The following is a 20,372-nucleotide window of genomic DNA, read 5'->3' on the forward strand; positions in this document are numbered from 1 at the left end:
AGAAGCAATATATTTGAAATAATTGGTTCTCTCACTAAAGAAACTATTAAATTAAAGGCCTCAAAAACTAAAATGAAAGAATATAAGCCAAGTCAGTGTAAAGAATGGTACCCTTTTTCCAATTGAAAGAATATAAGCCAAGTCAGTGTAAAGAATGGTGCCCTTTTCCAATTGAACTGTTACAACACGTATATTAAGTTCAATACTTGTGGGAGAGACAACTATACATTAATATACACGTACAATTTGAAAGCTTGGACTTTGCACCGGAAACCACAATGCAAATGGTGTATAATGCCTGTATGTATACATTCAGAATAGCAACTTCAACTGCTCTGCCTGTGTTGAATTCTGCTTCAAAGAATAGTTTTGGATGAAGAAAGGCAACTCAACTGCTCCTCCAATTCTTGAATTCTGCTTTATAAATTAGTAATGAATTCTCTCTCCTGTTTAACCTGCACAATCATTTTAAACTAGAACAATCTCTGGTCTTATTTCAGAATTCAGAAGAGCAGCTAAGCATGCTCTTTCATTCTGTCTAGATGCCTTGGAAACTAGCTACTAATGCTATCTGTTTTACTGGAAAGAGATGATTCAACCAATTCTGGAACTCGATCAAGCAAGCGATTCATCTCCTCTGGAAATTCACCTTTTGCTCGGTTAGTTTTTCCTCCTACGATCACTGCTGTTCCATCTTGTAAGGCCCATATCTTTTGGTTGAGCAGAGGAGAAAACAAACAACATATGCAAATATGAGTAATCTGGGGGAACAGTTTCAATAATGGCAACATTTATAACAAAGCAAAGAAAGCAATATCAACATAGCATCTAGGCACCCTTACATTGATAAGGTTTTCATGCTAGGAAATGGGGATATTAACCACAGTGTAAAGTCCATCAGATTATATAACACTACACTAGATACTACAACATCAAATTACATGTAATTCTCGTGCAAGAGAAAATTGAAGTAATCCTACAATAATAAAATGATATTTTGACTCTAAACACAATTTTAAAGTCTAAGAAATGAAAAGCATACTGTAACAAGTGACATTGCAAATAACAAAGAAAGCCTATTGATGATGCCAAATATAAAATATTTTAACCTTCATCAAAAGTGGGGTATATGTTTTCAAGTTTATAAACAATCACCACTGACCTGTGCAACGCAAAAGAAAAGAAATTTTACCTGTGAATGAGATAGAAAACTGATGCAAGTAGTGAGCATTAGAAAACCAAATCCAGCATATACAACTGGCACTCCTGGGTCAATCTGATAAGAACAAGGTTTAGTTTAGAAGCTCAGTGGATGCAGTTGAAGAAATTTGTATATTGTTACGTATGTCAAAATTTCAGTCATCACCTTCAAGTCAAGACCGCTACTCCCAATTGCATCTACAATAACAATTTTCGAGCCATCAATTTCAATTGGAAGCTTAGAACTTGGTCGTCGGATTCCAACAAATTTCCCTTCTTGATCATACAGGACAATTGATTGTAGATCACGGGCAAGCATCGATCTGAAATTAAAGAAAAAGAGTGTAGTTAAGTTACAACCAGAAACAATGATCTACCAGAAAAGATGTGAGTCCTTTTAAGTAGAAAAGCTATCACTTTGTCAATTGCAACCAATAAAGCCACAAGAAATAAAATAACCCAAAAAATTGACAAACTGATAAAATTATTCTTAGAAACTGTTCCTTTTCTCCCAACCCCCCTTTCATTTCAAGGGTGAAGGGGCGTGGAAATAAAGCAACCTTTATAAGAGTTTTAAAACATCAAAGAAGAAAACAAGTGGGAGTTTCCAAATTCATATCTACTTTGGTACTAGACAAGATATAGGTGTAAGAGAACCACATACATTCCCTTAACATTAGGAGCATTAACATCTCCAATTGGTAAAAAGGTCCCATAAAGCTTCTTGTCTCCATTGATCTTAAGAGGTGCCATAGCCAAATTAAAAGGTCCTTCATTATCCTTGATTACTTGTAGTGCTGAAATACTCCAGTCCGTTTGGTATATGGTGATCCCTCCATACCTTAAAGGGTTATTTACGTTGATTGTTTTCCTAAGCACCTCTTTACCATTGAGGTCCAAAAGTGAAAGATCAGTGTAAAATTGTGATACCTGCAACATAAAGCAGGGGATGCAAAGGTAAAACACCTAAGCATTTAGCAGTACTGAGCAAGCAAAACTGGGAGATGATTTTTTCATTATAACAATTATCAAAAAGACATGCCAGAATTAAGGTGGCAGAAAGGAAATAAAATGGAACACATCTTCAGAAAGCCTTTTGATCAATTTTGAGTACAGAGAAAATACATTTGTAGCCAAAGGTTACCCCTCTTTATATAAATTTCCACTAACACAAACAAAGATAAACATTCACCTCTCCACTGTCATAATAGTCCATGTAGAATTTGTTGACATGAACTTCTGTATTGAAAGCCTCTGTTGGAGTCGAGAGAAACCCACTTGGGCCCAACACATCTCCTACAACAAAATTCAAACCCTGTGGAACTGTGACTGTTCCTCTGAAGCTCCCAGTTGCACTAAGAGTTCCACCTACCATTATTAGCAGCATTGCTAAATGTACTCCAATAGGGGCAAACCGGCCAACTAGCCCCCTGAAGGCATATAAATAAGGTCCCTTCATGAATACCTATAAGGATGAAACCACTCATAATCAACAGGTAGCTGCAAATATAAGGAACTCAAATTGTGGAGGAAGTAATAACATATGCAAGGTGATAACTGATATCAATTTAGAGTAAACTATCAGCATAAATGAGACATAGAGAAAATTTAAGTTACTCTCACAACTACTGTTAAATTCATACTTACTTATATAAATAGAAATTAACATATGCATTTATACAGGACCATACTGCCAGTAAAACCCTGTCCCATTGTTTTCATATGATAATCTGTCCTAGTTGATCATTTGTCATCTAATTGTAGAAAGTTAAAAATTGATTAAACAAAAAGGAAAACTAACTCAAAAAGAGACAAATAAATCAAGTATACAAAAATATATAACCTCATATCCAGCTCCCATGAAAATAACACCCAAATCTTGAATTGATGCTCTTGGCAAAGATTCTGAAAATTCCTGCTTGTGGATGGCCTCAGCAGATTGTAAAAAATTCCATCTGTTTTTACCAATCAATTCCTAGGTTAATTGAATGCTTCACAACTCATTTTCAGTTCGAGATTACGAAGAAAATTCAAAAAAGAAACCAAACCTTCTTGCAACTTTGACAAGGGGTATCTGCGTTGTGTAAGTGCAGGCCATTAGTGATGCCCCTAGGAGAGCCAACATTCCAAGGAAAATGGGAGATGAGTACATGTGGTCAAACCCAAGGGTCAGAACCCATCTCCAAGTGAAAACTCCCAATATGGGATTATCCTCAGGGTATTTCGCGAAATAGAAATCCGGGGCCTCACCTTGATCAATGAATGTTCCTGCACAAGCATTGCATATACAGAAGGCCTACTTACAGTTTGATATGAAGATAAAAAATCTCTCTTTATAATAACTCAACAACAAAACATGAAGTCTTTAAAACATGATAAACTATTCTATTAAAGTATCATTAGGCGCATTAAGAAAAGGGCATTGCATGCAAACTTTATAGTTTCTTATGAAATATAAAATTTCTTAAAAACATAATAAATTTCATTCCGACCTCACAAAGTCACAAGCACTATTTAGACAAAATTAAAGCAACTATAAACATGTGACCCCAACTAAGCAAATACCCAATTCACAAAACCATAACCAAAAAGAATTAAACTGCTAATGCAATGATTACAAAACCCAAAAAACTCAACATACCCAGAGCCATGAGTCCCGCAATGGCAAACATTTCTCCAATAGCCAAAGGCAGATAAGACAAAACCGACAAAACCTTTCTCGGCAGCCTCTTCACCGAACCCATCACCCCACTCCCACTCCCCCTCCCCACCTTCGCCGGAGCTTCCTCCCTTCCACCAGCGCCGCCACCCTCCTCCGCCAGCGGCGGCGGCGCTCCCTCGGAGAGTATAATCTTCTTGCTAATGTTGTTGCTCTTCTTGTTATCTTGAGGGGTCTTCAGCCTACATGTGGTGGTGACAGAGAGAGGTGTCTTCCTGGAGAAACTGTGGACTTGAGAATTGTGGGGAGAGAATGTGGGTCTGAAGGTGCAGTGGAGGAGAGGGGGTTTGAGGAAACAGGTTCTGGGTAGGCACGATTTGGGTGTTATGGTGGGGTTTAGGGACTCCATTGGTGAAGATTTGTGAAAGCTCGGGGTGTTATCAGCTCCAGAGCAACTGTCAGTTGAGGGAGGGACTGAATGTGTAACGACCTGTAGTTTTGTTAGTTTATCCTCAAAGGAGATATTTTTATTTTTATTTTTTTGGGTACAAACGACTAAACGAGAGATATTTTTAGAGGTTTTTTCTTTATTGAATTTTTTGGAATTAAGTTATAGGCTTATAGCAAGCAAATAGCTTTTTTTTAAAAAAAAAAAAACTTTTTTATAGCAACATAAAGCAAATAGCTTAAAGCAAACATTTTGAGAAATAAAAACAAATAATAAAAACTTCTTCAAATCTCTATTATTATTATTTAATAATATGGTAGCTAGTGTAGCCGTGTAGGTACTACGTAATATCAGAAATACATATGAAGACAAAGATCAAATGTTACAATGGACCAAAAAAAGAAAAAGATCAAATGTTACAATGGAGACAAAAGCATGAGGCCTTAACTAACGAATTACGGGCTGAAAAAACAAGAGAAGGAATGTCTGATTTTAGGAATTGAGGGGTAAAGAACTCGTTACTTTTCCACGAAGGTTTCATAGGTTTGCAAATAACGCCCCCATTGGTTTGGAAACGGGGTTCTGATCTGTCAATCTGTCATCCTATGCATGTCTTTTGGTTTTATCTATTTATGCGTACACTATATAAACCATCCATTGCTTCTCTTTTCTTTCCCTTCGCTTCATCATTCTCTGCAAATATTTATATGTACAAAAATTCTCTAATGTAGTTAACTAGGGTCTAGATACGCAAAAATTGCATTGAGTGTTCGAAACGCTTATGATATATTCAGCGTTTGAATGCTGAGTGTAATTTTTGTATATCTATATTGCAATTAACTGCACAAGAGAATTAGTAATATATATAATACAATGAAAGTTTAGATGCATATATAGATGGCTTATATATGAGAAGACTGAGGTTTTTCTTAACTCTCTCCCTCATCGGCTTACTACGACGCTTCGTTTGAGCTACAAGCCTACAACTCATGAAGAAGATATATAGGCAAGCGTATGAGTGGGGGTGTTAAGATTAGCTTGGCTTTTTGAGTTTTTTCTGTTACTCTCTCATGTCCCAAATACATATATGGCAATAATATTACTCAGTGCATATCCACTTCATTGACTCATCACCTTATTATTTAATTGTTGTATAAATGATATATTAGAAACATCATGCTCATGCATGTGTGATGATAAGTTATAGAAAATTGTAATGTTAATTAATTACCATAACAACCATAATTTTTCAATTAATTATCGAAATTGCTTAATGTACATATCGATAGGGTCAATCGTGAGATTTTTGGAGCCTAGGGAAAAGCCAAAAATCGGGTTATACATGATGAGTATGAAGGTAAATCAAGAGAGCTGATTTTGACTTGGAGAACAAGAAAGCACACACTATAAATAGAGCTCTTTGGGCGCTGACTAAGGGGATCATAAAGGATTGCCACAGTTGGAACCCTTAAAATTTCTTGTTCTTTTCTTCACTTAATTACATGTCTTTTATTAGTTTTGCAACTATGTGTTTCTAATCTCCTCAACTAAGAGGTTGAGAAGGAAATTCAATTCATAAAATAACTTTCATAATGCATTTATGAAATTCCCTTTGATTATGCTTTTCTTATTCTTTTCACAATTAATATCTCATGTATTTTTTCATAGTTAGAAATTTAAATTTTCATTAATCCTTGTTTGGATTTGCAATTTTTTGGAAAGTAAATCTCTTTGATCTTATGTTTTTCAGTATTAAATTACCGAAAATGAGATGATGTACTTATCATAAGAGACAAAGCTAGAAGAAGTGCATAAATCTCTACTCAACATCAATTTCACACTTGGGCTCGATCTCGAAATTAATGTGGCGGCAATGTGGCATAAGAGCGTGGTGTTAATTTCCTGAAGTCTCGTTCCTAACAACATATATAGATATATATGATGCTAATTATGGTTTATACTTGTAAGTGAACGAGATGATATATAAAATCTTAAAAATTAATCTTCAAGTAATACCCTTATTTCAAAAACTACACTATTCATTGAAGAAGGGGAATGTTATTTAATTCATACTCTCAGTTGTATTGATGCACTCTGTTAATTGAGAAGTGCAAATTGTATTTACCATTATAACAATGTTATTAATTTGCCCTTCTCTAAAAAAGGGTAAAATTACGACTGATGAAAAGTGCAAATAGGTAGCCCTATTCCTAGAAGAATATGTTTCTCTCTTTCTATCTTGATGTTATAAAAAGTCATTTCAAGCTTAATTGATATCAATTTAATTACTCAATGCACTGTAAGAAGTTGGCCGCACGTACTGATGTCAAATAAAAAGTAAAAATTTGAAAGAGTTTCACACTTTCACCTTTTATTTGTTGGCCGGGCTTAACTAAAGAGTTTCACTTTTAACTTTTATTTTGTACTAAAATCTAAATTAGTATGTAGCTAGGATGATTTCAGGTAGGACTGTTTACCCATTGTCTCTCTTCCCCACCATTGTCACATTCTCTCCCGCCATTTCCACCTTCTTTCCAGCACCCATCCACCAAAATTTACCTATTTTAGACAGAAATTGCAGGAAAAATAGAGAGGAAAAGAAGGGTCATTTCACTCCAACGTGACTACTAGCTGACTACCCACTGATGGAATAAGAAATTTCAAAGATTCTAACCTGGGTACAGATGTTATGGCTGTTTCTAGTTTTCTCTTGGGTGATGATATTCTTGATGTGGTTCACTGGGAAAAAAGAAGAAGCCAAACCTAGATTACAGATTTTTGTGAGAGATGGGTTTATGAAGCAAAATGACCCTTCATTAATCTAACAAAATTACAGAGTTAATAATCCTCAGTTTCCAACAAGAGCCCAGAGTGTTCAATACAGAAAATATATGTGACATTTAACCAATGCTTCACTGGTGGCATGTATCATTCAATTTTGAATCATTCATATGAGCCCATGGCCCTTTGTAAAACAAAATTCTATCCATAACACACTTTCCAATCTATTGATATTAAAATGTTCTAAAATTAGAAGTAATAAACCAAGTCAATCTCAGCTAGAAAAAAATGAAGTTATTCACTTCTCCATCTAAACCTCTTTGCCAAACATTTGATTGTACCACTTAAAACCTCCCGCTTTGCATGTGTAAAACACAAACATTAACAAAGCCATCCTTACAAAAGGCACAGCGAACGTACAGCCTTCAAATGGAAGCAAGGGTCTCAATGTATTGATACCTTTTAAACAAATATTTGAAGAACAGTACGTACTGCAAAATAATCATTGAAAATACAATCTGGTGGCAGATCACATAGTTTCTTTGAGGTCTTGTTCTTGACACTATAACGCACCACACTCCCAGGTATTGTCAGCACAAAACTTAGCCCCTCTTCTTCTCCTCCTTCAAAAAGGTTCACCAAATAGAACACATAATGCTTGGAGGGCATATGATAAAGGCTTATTCGCGCCAATGCCCCCTAAAAGTAACTTCGATTTTCAATTTGCCCCCTGAAACTTCATTCCTCCCACTTTGCCCCCCGAACTTTACAAAATACTATACTCCGTCATGTCCGTCTATAGATCCGTCAAAGTAGCTGATGTGGCGCTTATGTGGAGGGGCAATTAGGTCTTTTACCTGATGCAAAGCTGAATTAGACTGACAAAATGCCAAATCAGCTCCACATCAACATTAAGTGGGACCCTTTTGAATATCTCTTTCTCTCTCTCTCAGCCTGAGGCAGACCCAGAACTGAAACCATGGTGTCTGTGCTTCATCTGGGTCTCCAATGGCGAGTTGGGTCCTCACAGAATGTGGCTTAAAGCCTCTCCCGCAGATATTTCCCAGACCCAGAACCGGAATTGCCGCAAGCCACCCTGCAAAAGTTCGATTTTTGCATTCAAAAAAGAGCATCACAGATTTGAGATTGCTTGCAGCCAAAACTTCAAGTGGGTGCTTAGGACTAAGCTGGGGTCTGAAGGTGAGTGCTCCATTGAGAGTTGCTTCTATTGAAGATGAGGAAGAGAGAATCAATCTCCACCATATCCTCCTTCGCCAACCCCACTGGCCACCTGAAAACTCCTGGTGCTGTCCTGCCTCAAGACCCATCCCAACAACAAACCCACCACCCCAGTCCAGCCGCGAGTCACCCATTAACCCAAATCACCAACCCGACCCGGTTCGCACATCCCCATCATATTCGTCTTCTTCGCGGTCCACGTTTAGGATCCGATTCTCCCCAGGCAGTCTCTCTCCGATCACGGACTTCACACCCACATGGGTTTGATCCAGGACCTAATTTCTGACGAGGGAGTGATCGGGGAAGAGACCCAGAGCCTGAGACAAAGCCGACTTGAGAAACAAGAGCTCCTCCTCGGTTCACTACCTGCTGATTCGTCCAATCTTGAGCTCGCTAACGCTACCGTTTTGCGACTACCGATCTCCGCCGCCGCTGGACCTTTGAATCGAAACGATAGGAGGTTTGGGTGGGAGAGGGGTGCGACAGGGTCGGGGGGAGGGGTGGGGGAGGAGAAGGGGGTGGCCTGTGTGGGGGCTGGGTAGAGAGTTTTTTTTTTTCTTTTAATTTTTTTTATTTTTAAGTTTTGCTTATGCAGCGGAAAAGACCTAATTGCCCCTCCACATGGGTTTGATTCAGCTTTGCATCAGGTAAAAGACCTAATTGCCCATCCACGTAAGCGCCACGTCAGCTGCTTTGACGGATCCATAGACGGACATGACGGAATATAGTATTTTGTAAAGTTCGGGGGGTAAAGTGGGAGGAATGAAGTTTCAGGGGGCAAATTGAAAATCGAAGTTACTTTCAGGGGGTATTGGCGCGAATAAGCCTATGATAAACTATCTTGGGAAAAGCAGTTTCCAAAGCTTCAAAGTCACCATGACACTTCTCAAACCAACCAGACCCATCTTTCTTCAATTCAAAGACAGTGAACTGAATAATCTGATTTCGAGTCCCAACAAGATGCAAATGCCCACCAGACTCTCCAAAAAAATCAAAATTCATGGGGTGGGAAGTTTGTGGCATTTTCACTCTCATAAGGAGGTCTGCGCGCATTCAAAGCAAAACAAAACAAAGACTGGTTATGATAATGGTACCAATAAATTGCACCCTTCCAGTAAACCCCATTGTCAAATCCCACTTTACGTCGCACATAAAAGAGTTTATTGACAGGTCTCCAACACTGTGTTTCCGATGAGTAAATTTCGATTTTGATCAGATGGGACAATTCTGACCCAGATGTCTCACTCACAAAAATCACTTTGTAAGAAAGAGATTGTGAAGGATCAAAAGCCAAATTCATAGCCATCAGCCTTCTGATTGATGAAGGTCCAAGAATCCGAATTCTTTTGGATTGCCCAGAAGCAGAATTGCAAATGTAATAAGAAGATATCTCTGGAGCTTTCTCATGAGGCTTGGAATAGCACAACAAACCATTACAGAAATGGTGGATCTGGATATTGGGGCTGTTAACGAGCTTTGGCTCTGGACAAAGTTGCTCAGAACCTCCAAGTGAAATGAATAAAAAATCTTGGTGGGGTTGTGGACGACCATACAACAAAAAACCCAAGAGAGAGTTGGGGTTTCTTTTGGAGTAGTTCATAATAAATTGAGTGTCAGAGATGATAGAGTACCATTGTTTTGAGACGCATTTGAATCTGAGAATCGGCTTTACTGCAGGAACTCGGAGTAGGATCTCTGTCAACAGGTCTACCGAGTCAGCCACTTAAGTTGCAGCAAAACAGCCTCTGGATTTGCAGCTTCTTCTGTTTGCTCCGCCTTGCTCCGATGCCATTCTCACATGCAGAGCAGAGGGGTCGGCTTGGTCAGGCATTCAGGAGTCTTGGTACTTTGACACTTTGGACTCTTGGAAGGCTTGAAAACACTTTCGGATTGTCAAAAGCGTTTTTGATAGCGTTTGTTAAAAGTAGCTAAAATTTTTTTTAGTGTTTTTTGAAAGTGCTTTCAAGTAAATTTATAATAAGCACTTGAATTTTTATTTAAAATATATGCTTCTAACAATTAAAAGCGCTACCATAAAAACACTACTGGTTAATTTTCTATAAAAAAACTCCCATCTTGACTCACCAACCCTCATTAGAAAAGTTATATGGCATGCGTCACTCGTCAAACATTTCCTTTTAGTTACCTAATAAATAAACAGTGTAGGTCTATTGTTAATGCTCTATAGTGAGTCTCTTATCAATATCATTAGTCTTGCGCAATATTAAGGCCTTAATGTGGGATGAATCTGGCATGTGATACATCATTCAACGTTGATGGTGCAATGAACACTCTCTCACATATCGGATTCATTCCACATTAGAGAATTCTTGCCAGCGCAATACACATGACTTACCAAAGAATTAAACTTGGTTCCATTAGTCACAATAGTTTCCAATTTCAACAAAGTTACTTTTATAATTTGCAAACATTTTTGGTGTGATACTGTGATCCAATGTTTCAAAATATATATATGCACAGTTGTTTTGGTTCAGTTGGTGTAAGGATTTGAAGGAGCTTGATAGCTGTGATTTTTAAATTGAAATCCCGCCAAATTTCAAATGGGAAAACAAAGGAATACTGGCTTTCTGTGGTGTTGTATTTGAAGAATGGAAAATTGATTTCGCATACAAATGTGAAATCAAGAAATTTTGTATTGAAATTCACATCACTGAACGTGCATTCCAGCTGCATATAGAGATACTATCCGAAAAAGTTAAGAGTCAGCTCATGTGTTGCTGCGCTAATTACCATTCTCTCAATCGATCGATGTCAATCTTGAAACCTTTCCAGCCATATTTGCCTACGTTTCGAGCCTACCTAGTAATGCCACAATGATGAAGACATCTCTATGGAGCTATTGGTCCATGAAGACACCAAATAAATGGTTTGGTGATGAAGATGACTTCTTGTGCTTTGAAGATCATGAAGATGACTTCTTTTCCTTGTTTTTGAAGTTGCGAATATCTTAAACTTTCCTCTGTCTCATAGATTGGGTTTATGTTGCTGTGGTGATCCGTGACAGAAAGGCAATGGAGGATTGGGCCGCAGAGCATCATTTGACCGATGATTTCAAATCCTTATGTCAAAACTGAATGCAAGAAAATACATTTTGGATGAGCTCAACAGGAATGGTCAGAAACAGCAAGTATATATGTTGATAATCATCTCAATTCCCTCTTCTCTAATTTCATGCTATGTATGTTGATGTTTGCTCAAACTGATTTGGAAGACATTAATTCCCACAGCTTCGAGGTTTTGAGTTGTTAAAGGCAGTGCACTTGGAACTAAATCTCTTAACGCCAACATTCAAACTCAAGAGACCACAATTACTTAATTAGATATTACAAGCTAGGTCTGCATGCCTTCTTCTCTCTCTTTCTATCACTTCCTTTCATTTTAAAGCATGCTCTCGCTTAATCCCCTGTTCCCTCCCTCTTCAATAAGCCTATCTCTTAATTATAAAAGCTGAACTTTGTCAAGTTCATGTGAATTTTACTTTTCCACAATGTCATTGCTGCACTGTATTGATAAGTCTTATCATTGTAAGGTTGATTGATAAGTCTTGCAACATAACATATATAGGTTAAAAATCATTTCTCTATGAACCATGACACCCAGAAGCTACAGATAATCAAACATTAACTACTCCCTAATATATGTTTCATTTTTCTTTCAAAATAGAATTAATGATGTTGGGTGAACCAATTTTCTTAAAAAAATGGACAATCTATAATTTAGTATCTCAAGTATACTTCATATTTCAAGTTGGTATATAACTGATGTGGCGCATTGTTGGCACGACTTTATTTTATAATCCAGTCTCTCATTCTTCTGATTTTTAGATTAGAATGAATCTTGTCTTTTAATTTTATTATTCAAGTTTGATTTTCAAAATAAATTGCCATCCCGATTTTTTTGTCCCAAATTTGAATCTCGAATATGTCTAACTATATATTATTGAAAATAAATGAGATAGACTCATAGACCCAAATTTGAATTTATGAAATACTTATTACATCATTTGTAAAACTCTTTTTTCATGCCAAAATTGCAATATTGCATATTTGAATGAAATCTTACATCATTTAAAGGAAAATTTCAATCCAATTGTTTATGAGAATTAAATTACTCATACACTTTCGGACCACATAAGTTTTAGGATTATGCAGTGCCTTCGATACACGGACAATCATATGAATATATTATTTGACAATTGCATCTAGAAACTAGTACGGCCCTGTGTACAATGGGCCATGGCTGCCCAAGTCCAACAAGATCGAGACCAGAGTGTTCAATACAGTAAATATGACATTTAACCAATGCTTCACTCCTAAGGTGGCATATCATTCAATTTTGAATCATTCATACGAGCCCTTTGAAAGATGATTCTCCCACTGTAAAACACAATTCTATCCATAACACACTTTCCAATTATTGATATCTTTTTAGAACGTAATGTTGGTTGTAAAATTCTCAGTCATAGAAGGTTCTAAAATTAGAAGCAACAAACCAAGTCAATCTCAGCTAGAAAAAAATGAATTTATTCACTTCTCCATCTAAACCTCTTTGCCAAACATTTGATAGTACCACTTAAAACTTATTTGCATTTGCAAAAACACAAACATTAACAAAGCCATCCTCACAAAAAGCGCACGTACAGCCTTCAAATGGAAGCAAGGGTCTCAATGTATTGATAGCTTTTAAACCAATTGAAGAACAGTACGGCAGAATAATCATTGAAGAGAAAATCTGGTGGCAGATCACAGAGTTTTTTTGAGGTCTTGTTCTTGACATTATAACGCACCACACTCCCAGGTATTGTCAGCACAAAACTCAGCCCCTCTTCTTCTCCTCCTTCAAAAAGGTTCACCACAAAGAACACATAATGCTTGATGGACATATGATAAATGGGCATCTCATAAACCATATCGGGAAAAGCAGTTTCCAAAGCTTCAAAGTCACCATGACACTTCTCAAACCAACAAGACCCATCTTTCTGCAATTCAAAGACAGTGAACAGAGTCTGATTTCGGGTCCCAACAAGATGCAAATGCCCACCAGACTCTCCAAAAAATTCAAAAGTCATTGGGTGGAGAGTTTGTGGCCTTTTCACTCTCATAAGGTCGTCTGCATTCAAATCAAAACAAAACAAAGACTGCTTCTGATAATGGTACCAATAAATTGCACCATTCCAGTAAACCCCATTGTCAAATCCCACTTTACGTTGCATGTAAAAGAGTTTATTGACAGGTCTCCAACACCGAGTTTCTGATGAGTAAATATCTATTTTGATCAGATGGGACAATTCTGACCCAGATGTCTCACTCATAAAAATCACTTTGTAAAAAAGAGATTGTGAAGGATCAAATGCCAAACTCACAGTCATCAGCCTTTTGATTGATGAGGGTCCAAGAACCCGAATTCTTTTGGATTGCCCAGAAGCAGAATTGCAAATGTAATAAGAAGAGATCTCTGGAGCATTCACATGAGGCTTGGAATAGCACACCAAACCATTACAGAAATGGTGGATTTGGATTTTGGGGCAGTTAACAAGCTTTGGCTCTGGGCCAAGTTGGTCAGAACCTCCAAGTGAAATGAAGAAAAAATCTTGGTGGGGTTGTGGACGACCATTCAACAAAAAACCTAAGATAGAGTTGGGGTTTCTTTTGGAGTAGTTCATAATAAAATGACTGTCAGAGATGATAGAGTACCATTGTTTTGAGACGCATTTGAATTTGAGAATCGGCTTTACTGCAGGTACTCGGAGTAAGATCTCTGTCAACAGGTCTACTGAGTCGGCCACTTCAGTTGCAGCAAAACAGTCTCTGGCTTTGCAGCTTCTTCTGCTTGCTCCTCCTTTTTTCGATGCCATTCTCACATGCACAGCAGAGGGGTCTACTTGGTCAGGCACTCAGAAGTCTTGTCGTTTTGACACTCTGGACTTTGAAAGGCTTAAAAATACTTTGGGGTTGTCAAAAGCACTTTGTTAATAAGAACTTTAGAAGTAGCTAAAATTTCTTTTTAGTACTCTGTGGAAGCGCTTTCAAGTATATTTATAATAAGCACTTGAAATTTTTTGAAAAATATATGCTTCTAACAAAATTGCTATCATAAAAAAGCTACTGATTTTCTATAGAGAACCTACCATTTTGACTCACCAACCCCCGTTAGAAAATTATCCGGCATGCGTTACTCGTCAAACATATCCTTTTTCCTTTTTCTCTTTTTGTCAAGTAAGTTAAAACATATCTTAGTTACCTAATAAACAGGTAAACATGCACTGGGTTGGACAATTGAAAATCAAAATTAGAGTGGGTCAAATGCTCTATAGTCTGTCTCTTATCAATATCATTAGAGTCCTACGCAATAAGGCCTTAATGTGGGATGAATCTGGAATGTGATACAGCATTCAAACGTTCATGGTGCAATGAACACTCTCTCACATATCTGATTCATCCCACATTATAGAATTCTTGCCAGCGCAATACACATAACTTACCATAGAATTAAACTTGGTTCCATTAGTCACAATAGTTTCCAATTTCAAAAAATTACTATTATAATTTACAAACATTTTTTGTGGGATCCAATGTTTCAAAGTATATGCAGTTGTTGGGGTAACCTAATTAAAAGGGCCGTAGGTTTTGATTTTCGTGTTGTGATTTGCAAGTTCAGATCTAGTTATATTTGGCGCTTTGTGTAGCTCATTCGTGTAGATCTAGGTTTAATTTGCACTTCATTTAGCTCATTACTACTTCAAGATCAAGCTCTATAATCAATTTCTAGATCGATTTCTTGTATTGGCGGTTTGGTGATTTATACTTTTTTCGATATGTTCTTTTATGGAACATCTTATTGTATTGCTCTTTTAAAAATGTTTATTATGCAATTGACTTGGGAATTTCAATTATTAAGAAAACTGTTTGCAAATTAAGTATGTCTGTAGTTGCAGTTTCAATTGAATTTTTTTGCAAATACACCTTGTTTTCTATTTTTTCGTGTACTTTTCATCCTTTTATGGCGTGTAGATCGGAACGCGACCACAAGTTATGAATGGATCTTTGAGTGTTTTGATTAAATATATATTTTTTGTGTTTTTAGGGAAATTAAATATATGTTGTTAGAACCCTATAATTAACGGACCCATAAAATAACTTTCATTATGCACTTATGCTTTTTTTGTTTATGATTTTGATTGCTTAAAAAAAAGTACGCATTTTTTATTGGGCCAATGTACGCAATTTTTTTAAACTGTTAATGTCATGCATTTTTTGTAGTTAGAAATTTAAATTTGTGTTAATCCATAAATGTTTGATTTTGCAACTTTAGGATGTAAATCTCTTTGATCGATCTTATGTTTTTTGGTATTACCTTGATGCACAATTGGGAGAGACAAATTAAGTTACAAGATCGAATAGAAGATCAAAGTGCAGAAAACTGCTCAACATCAATTTCATGCTTGATCTCTTGGTCGCGTGGTGGCACACCCCATACCACCAAGTCATATAAGTGATAAGGATGTCGGCCATGTCTCCTGAATTTTCTATCGTGACACATAGGATGAGAAGCTATTTAGTTTTCAACATGGATATATATATATATATATATAAGTTTCTTCTGTTGAAGTATACCTTATCTTAAACATAATGAGGTATGGCTTGTGAACTCACTTCGTATTGTAATTTGATGATCGAAGCCATCTATTTTCTAACTCTTTATACAAAGATCATCATTGCAAAAAATTAGATAAATCGGAAACTAGTAAGATATATAATTATGATAGAATAAATAGACGAATATATAGATTCCATTAACACTTGAAATGATGGCCCTTTAATCAAATAGTTAAACGATTTTCAATTTATCTAATTTTTTGCAAAGAAGATATATATATATATATATGGTTGTGGTTTATACTTGTAAGCGAAGGAGAGCTTAAACAACCATATTATATCTTAAAAATGATCTTCAAGAAACACCCTTATTGATGTTATTCATTGAAGAAGGGGAATGTTATTCAATTCGCACTCGTCAGTTGTATATTGATGCATGCTATATTTACCATTATAACAGTGTAATTTGCATTTCTCTAGAAGAGGGTAAAAATACAATAGAAAATGCAAATAACTAGCGCTGTTGTTAGAAGAATAAGCTTCTTTCTTTATGTCTTAAATCTTAGGGCTCGTTTGGTACGTCGGACTGTATTGACTAATTTCTGTCGGAAAGTATTAATCTATTCCGGAGAGTACTGACTGTTTATCCATAATATTATCAGGCGTTTGGTGCTCTGTCGGATAGCAGCGGATCAGACTATTTTTTTAATTCTTTGATAACTTAGTAAAAATTAAAATTCATATGACACAAATTATTTTTGGCAAGATTCATACAACCAAGATTTTTTTTTTCTTTTGTTTTTGCCAAGATCTATAGGACAAGAGGACATGAGGAAATTCATTCTCATAATTGTAGAACTTAGGATCATATGTTTTACATAGTATATAAGCACATCTTTATTCAAGAACAAATCATAACCTAATTTCCAAAAAATGTAATAAAATAATCTATTGAATAAATTTAAAAGAAAAAATAAGAAGAGATAATTAGACATCATACATAGAAGAGGAAATATATAAACAAAGAGAAGAACAGAGAAGAAGCATATTGGAGAAAGTATGAGAGAGAGAGAGAGAGAGTGAGAGATGGATACCTGGAGAAAAGTGAAGAGAAGAACCTGTGGAGAAGATAGCAGAGAAAACCCTAGGGAGAAGAAGATGAAAATAACGTCTGTTGATTTTCAGCGTGTTTTTGTTTTCTCAATTTAAGCGTGTATTATCTAATCCTAGGTGTGTGTGTTGTATTAGTTAGTCAGGTAAGGAGAGTATTAAAAGCCCAGTCTGGTTTACATAGTCAGGTAATTAAATAATACAAGTGGACACCAAACAACTGACATAGATTATTTATTCCTATCCAGAGCCTAGTACGATGTACCAAACATACCCTTAATGTTATAAAAGGTCAGCTCACAATCAGGGACGGACGCACAACCAAACTTAGGGGGTCACAAAATCCACACACAGAGCCCAACCCACTAAGGCTAGTACCTAGCCAGCCGTCGCCCCTGCTGGCTGCTGCCCAGTGCCCCTCAAAACTCAAGTTTTAATTTTGAATTTTATTTTTTCAAATAAGTTTAAAGTTTCGTGAAAAAAATTTTTTGGTATAGTGTACACTATGACCCCCCCGGAACAAATTCCTGGATCCGTGAAAGAAGTTGGACGCAAGCACTAATGTCCCGATTAACCACAAGAAACTACAAGGCAATATATGTCGTCTCTGGGCATAACTCAGAAATACAACTGGGCAGGGAGAGCCACTGCCACCCCACGTACCCCTCCGCCGCTCCCTGGAGGCTATCCATTGCCTGAAGGTGAGCTCCCCAATCACTCACTCGCTGCATATGAAGGCGCGATGAAGATAACATGCAATTATTACAGAAACTAGTAATACCATGCCATTGTCATTAAATCTTCTACGTCACAAAAACGGTTCACATAATTGGTAGTACTACTTGAAGCAGTCGAAGAACCGGGTGACCTATTTGGATTTGGATCAGCACTGGATACGGGCAGAGAACTTGGATCCGAATCATGTGATGATTTCCCTAATACTCCATAAATAGGGACCAATTTACTCATGTGTATGACAACCTGACAAGTAGCGCACTCCCGGAGAGGGTGATGAAGGAGTTGAACCATACAACCCCCGCAGTAAAGGTGGCCACAACGTGTTACAAATGGGTTCTTATCAGCAAACTCATGGCACTTACTGCATTTAAAGTCACAAGCATAAAGAGAGACCAATTTCTTGTGCTTTGTAAAAGCATGGCAAACCGGGCAGGGGCACTTTTTGGATTCTGACGAGCACTCACGAAGCCATTCATCTATACAATGTTGGCAGTAAAGGTGGCCACAACGTGTTACAATTGGGTCTTTATCAGCAATTTCAAAGCAAATATTGCATATGATACCACAACTATCATCATCATGACCTCCTTCCATGTTCGAGCTTCAAAATTAATCCTGAAAGACATGGATTTTTATATGAGAGATTAATAATTCGTCCATTTGTACACATTATTAAAGTATAGATCAACTTCAAATAAGGATACAATCTAAAGTTCTAAACCCGATGCAATCAAGATTTACATTAATGCAAATTGGAATCAACTATATATACTCTGGTTCTTCAGATTATCAACCATAAGTCCATAACAAATACTTAATTTGTAACATATATAACATACCAGGACATGTATGTAAATTGCTATATCAAATTTTCTTGATAATTAAAGAAAAAATAAAAGATAACTACAATAAATATATTATCTGAACAGAAGCTAGCATAGATTATATATTGTGAAGCCAAACATTGACTAATTAAACCCCATTAAAGAACAAGGCTGTTGAAATTAATTTATAAAACCAAATAAGGAATATTCCCTGTTTTATACTTTTTTAGAGAGAGAGAGAGAAACCCTTAGAATTTCGGAAATTGAAAACATGAAGGATGCAAACATTCGAAGTCAAAAAACATGAAGGGAGCGTACAAATCAGGAATTGAAAAAACACAACGATGGGCAAGGAAGAAAACTTGCACAGCTGTATGTTTCCCCTGTTTTCTTGCCCAGAAAATATATTAATTGCATCCTTGGAAAACATAATTCTTCTGTTCTCTCCTAATTAAGTTCAAACTCTCGCAACAGCCAAGCATAGTATATAAACAAATATGAAATAGCAGAAACACACACAAAGACAAAGTCATGCAGTTAATATATTTACCCTATATATATATATATATATACCAAGAGTGAGTACATTCAACTATAAGGTTTCAAAAATATAACACATACACGTGAAGATACAAAAGCAAGATAGGTTTACTTACGCACCTTAATTATAAGATGCAAAAACTTGTGGAAGAAATCTCCAATTCAATATCTTAGAAGCAAGATACTAATATAAGGAAGATGCTAATGGAGACCCTTTGAATCTTAATTATATATATGTTTTAGTTTTGACAGCCACCCCTTTCGATTTTTTAGCCTCTTGGCTGAGGACTCCTTGCGCGACTAAATCCAGGTTGATCCCTAGTTGTTCTTTCTTTTGGGTTGTGGCCCCACCGAACTTAAAAAATAGGATTAAATACATTTTTAGTCTAATTTTGCACTGTTTCTCAATTTGGTCTACCAAAATGTGACAAAATTGCCCACGAATTTCACAACTTGTGCCAAATCAAGATAAATGTTAACCTCTATCTATAAAGTTATTGAGAGTGGCGATGTGCACGAGACGTGACCAATTTTCTAAGGGTATTTCTATCCATTCAAACCCCTTTTGAGAGAGAGAGAGAGAGAGAGAGAGAGAGAGAGAGACTGAAATTGCAGACAACACAGAGGAATGAAAAATGCATATTATCTTGGTTTACATACTAATCAGGCATACAACATTGGAGGGGAAGAAGAAAAGCAGAGTTGTCTGCACTATCTTGACTGTAGCAAACGTGTTTGAATTGGGTTGTGTACATTGTTGATTGTTGATTGTCGAGAAAATTAAGTTATAGAGAATCAAAAGCAGAAAAAAGAAAAGAAAAGAAAAAAAAAAAAAAGACCCAAATGGTGAAGAGGAAACCAAAGTAACAAAGGAAAACGAAAAAGAAAAGAAAAATTCCCCCAAAGGATGATCAATAGAAGACAACGAAAAACCCCCATCCTCAAAATTAAAATAGAGAGAAATAGAACATAACTAGTCCTAGCCTCCAAACACTTTAAGCTCAATAAAAATTCAAAACTACCTGAATTTTTTATTTTTCAGTCAAAGGGTGATGAATGGACTGAAATGTGGTCATGTTTTGTGCACATAGCTTTTTCTATTAACTTTTTGGATATAAGTTAATGTTTGTACTACTTTGATACAACTTGGCAAGTTCATAGATCAAATTGACACTTTTTATAGTTCATATGACCACTTATGTATGTCAATCTTTTTT

General features: G+C 36.4%; 2 protein-coding genes and 1 pseudogene across 2 annotated transcripts; all 3 read right to left on the minus strand.

The window, feature by feature from the left end:
• Positions 1-96: 96 nt before the first annotated feature.
• LOC147276895 (cytochrome c biogenesis protein family) lies at positions 97-4,353 on the minus strand. Its single transcript, XM_086253100.1, has 8 exons — positions 3,842-4,353; positions 3,249-3,468; positions 3,044-3,155; positions 2,393-2,665; positions 1,865-2,130; positions 1,367-1,523; positions 1,193-1,276; positions 97-710 (listed from the first exon to the last, which is right to left on the minus strand). Exons 1-8 carry the CDS (start codon positions 4,266-4,268, stop codon positions 555-557), a joined length of 1,695 nt encoding a protein of 564 aa, XP_086109226.1. The 5' UTR covers positions 4,269-4,353; the 3' UTR covers positions 97-554.
• A 3,160-nt stretch (positions 4,354-7,513) lies between these two features.
• Positions 7,514-10,119, minus strand: LOC147276896 (F-box protein At5g07610-like; annotated as a pseudogene).
• Positions 10,120-12,993: 2,874 nt separating this feature from the next.
• Positions 12,994-14,202, minus strand: LOC147276897 (F-box protein At5g07610-like). The gene has a single exon (XM_086255578.1). The coding sequence runs from the start codon at positions 14,200-14,202 to the stop codon at positions 12,994-12,996; it is 1,209 nt and encodes a 402-aa protein (XP_086111704.1).
• Between the last annotated feature and the right edge of the window lie 6,170 nt (positions 14,203-20,372).

This window comes from Dryas octopetala, chromosome 8, assembly GCF_963921425.1.
Source record: "Dryas octopetala chromosome 8, drDryOcto1.1, whole genome shotgun sequence".
Classification (NCBI taxonomy): Eukaryota; Viridiplantae; Streptophyta; class Magnoliopsida; order Rosales; family Rosaceae; genus Dryas; species Dryas octopetala.

What these genes read in the sequence shown, in the direction of transcription:
- LOC147276895 (XM_086253100.1), bottom strand. Translation starts at nt 4,268, where the DNA reads ATGGAGTCCCTAAACCCCACCATAACACCCAAATCGTGCCTACCCAGA. An exon ending in CTTGTCAAAGTTGCAAGAAG is followed by an intron (nt 3,156 to 3,248) that starts GTTTGGTTTCTT and finishes TGGTAAAAACAG; the next exon opens with ATGGAATTTTTTACAATCTG. An exon ending in GTTTTCTATCTCATTCACAG is followed by an intron (nt 711 to 1,192) that starts GTAAAATTTCTT and finishes CTCAACCAAAAG; the next exon opens with ATATGGGCCTTACAAGATGG.
- LOC147276897 (XM_086255578.1), bottom strand. Translation starts at nt 14,202, where the DNA reads ATGGCATCGAAAAAAGGAGGAGCAAGCAGAAGAAGCTGCAAAGCCAGA.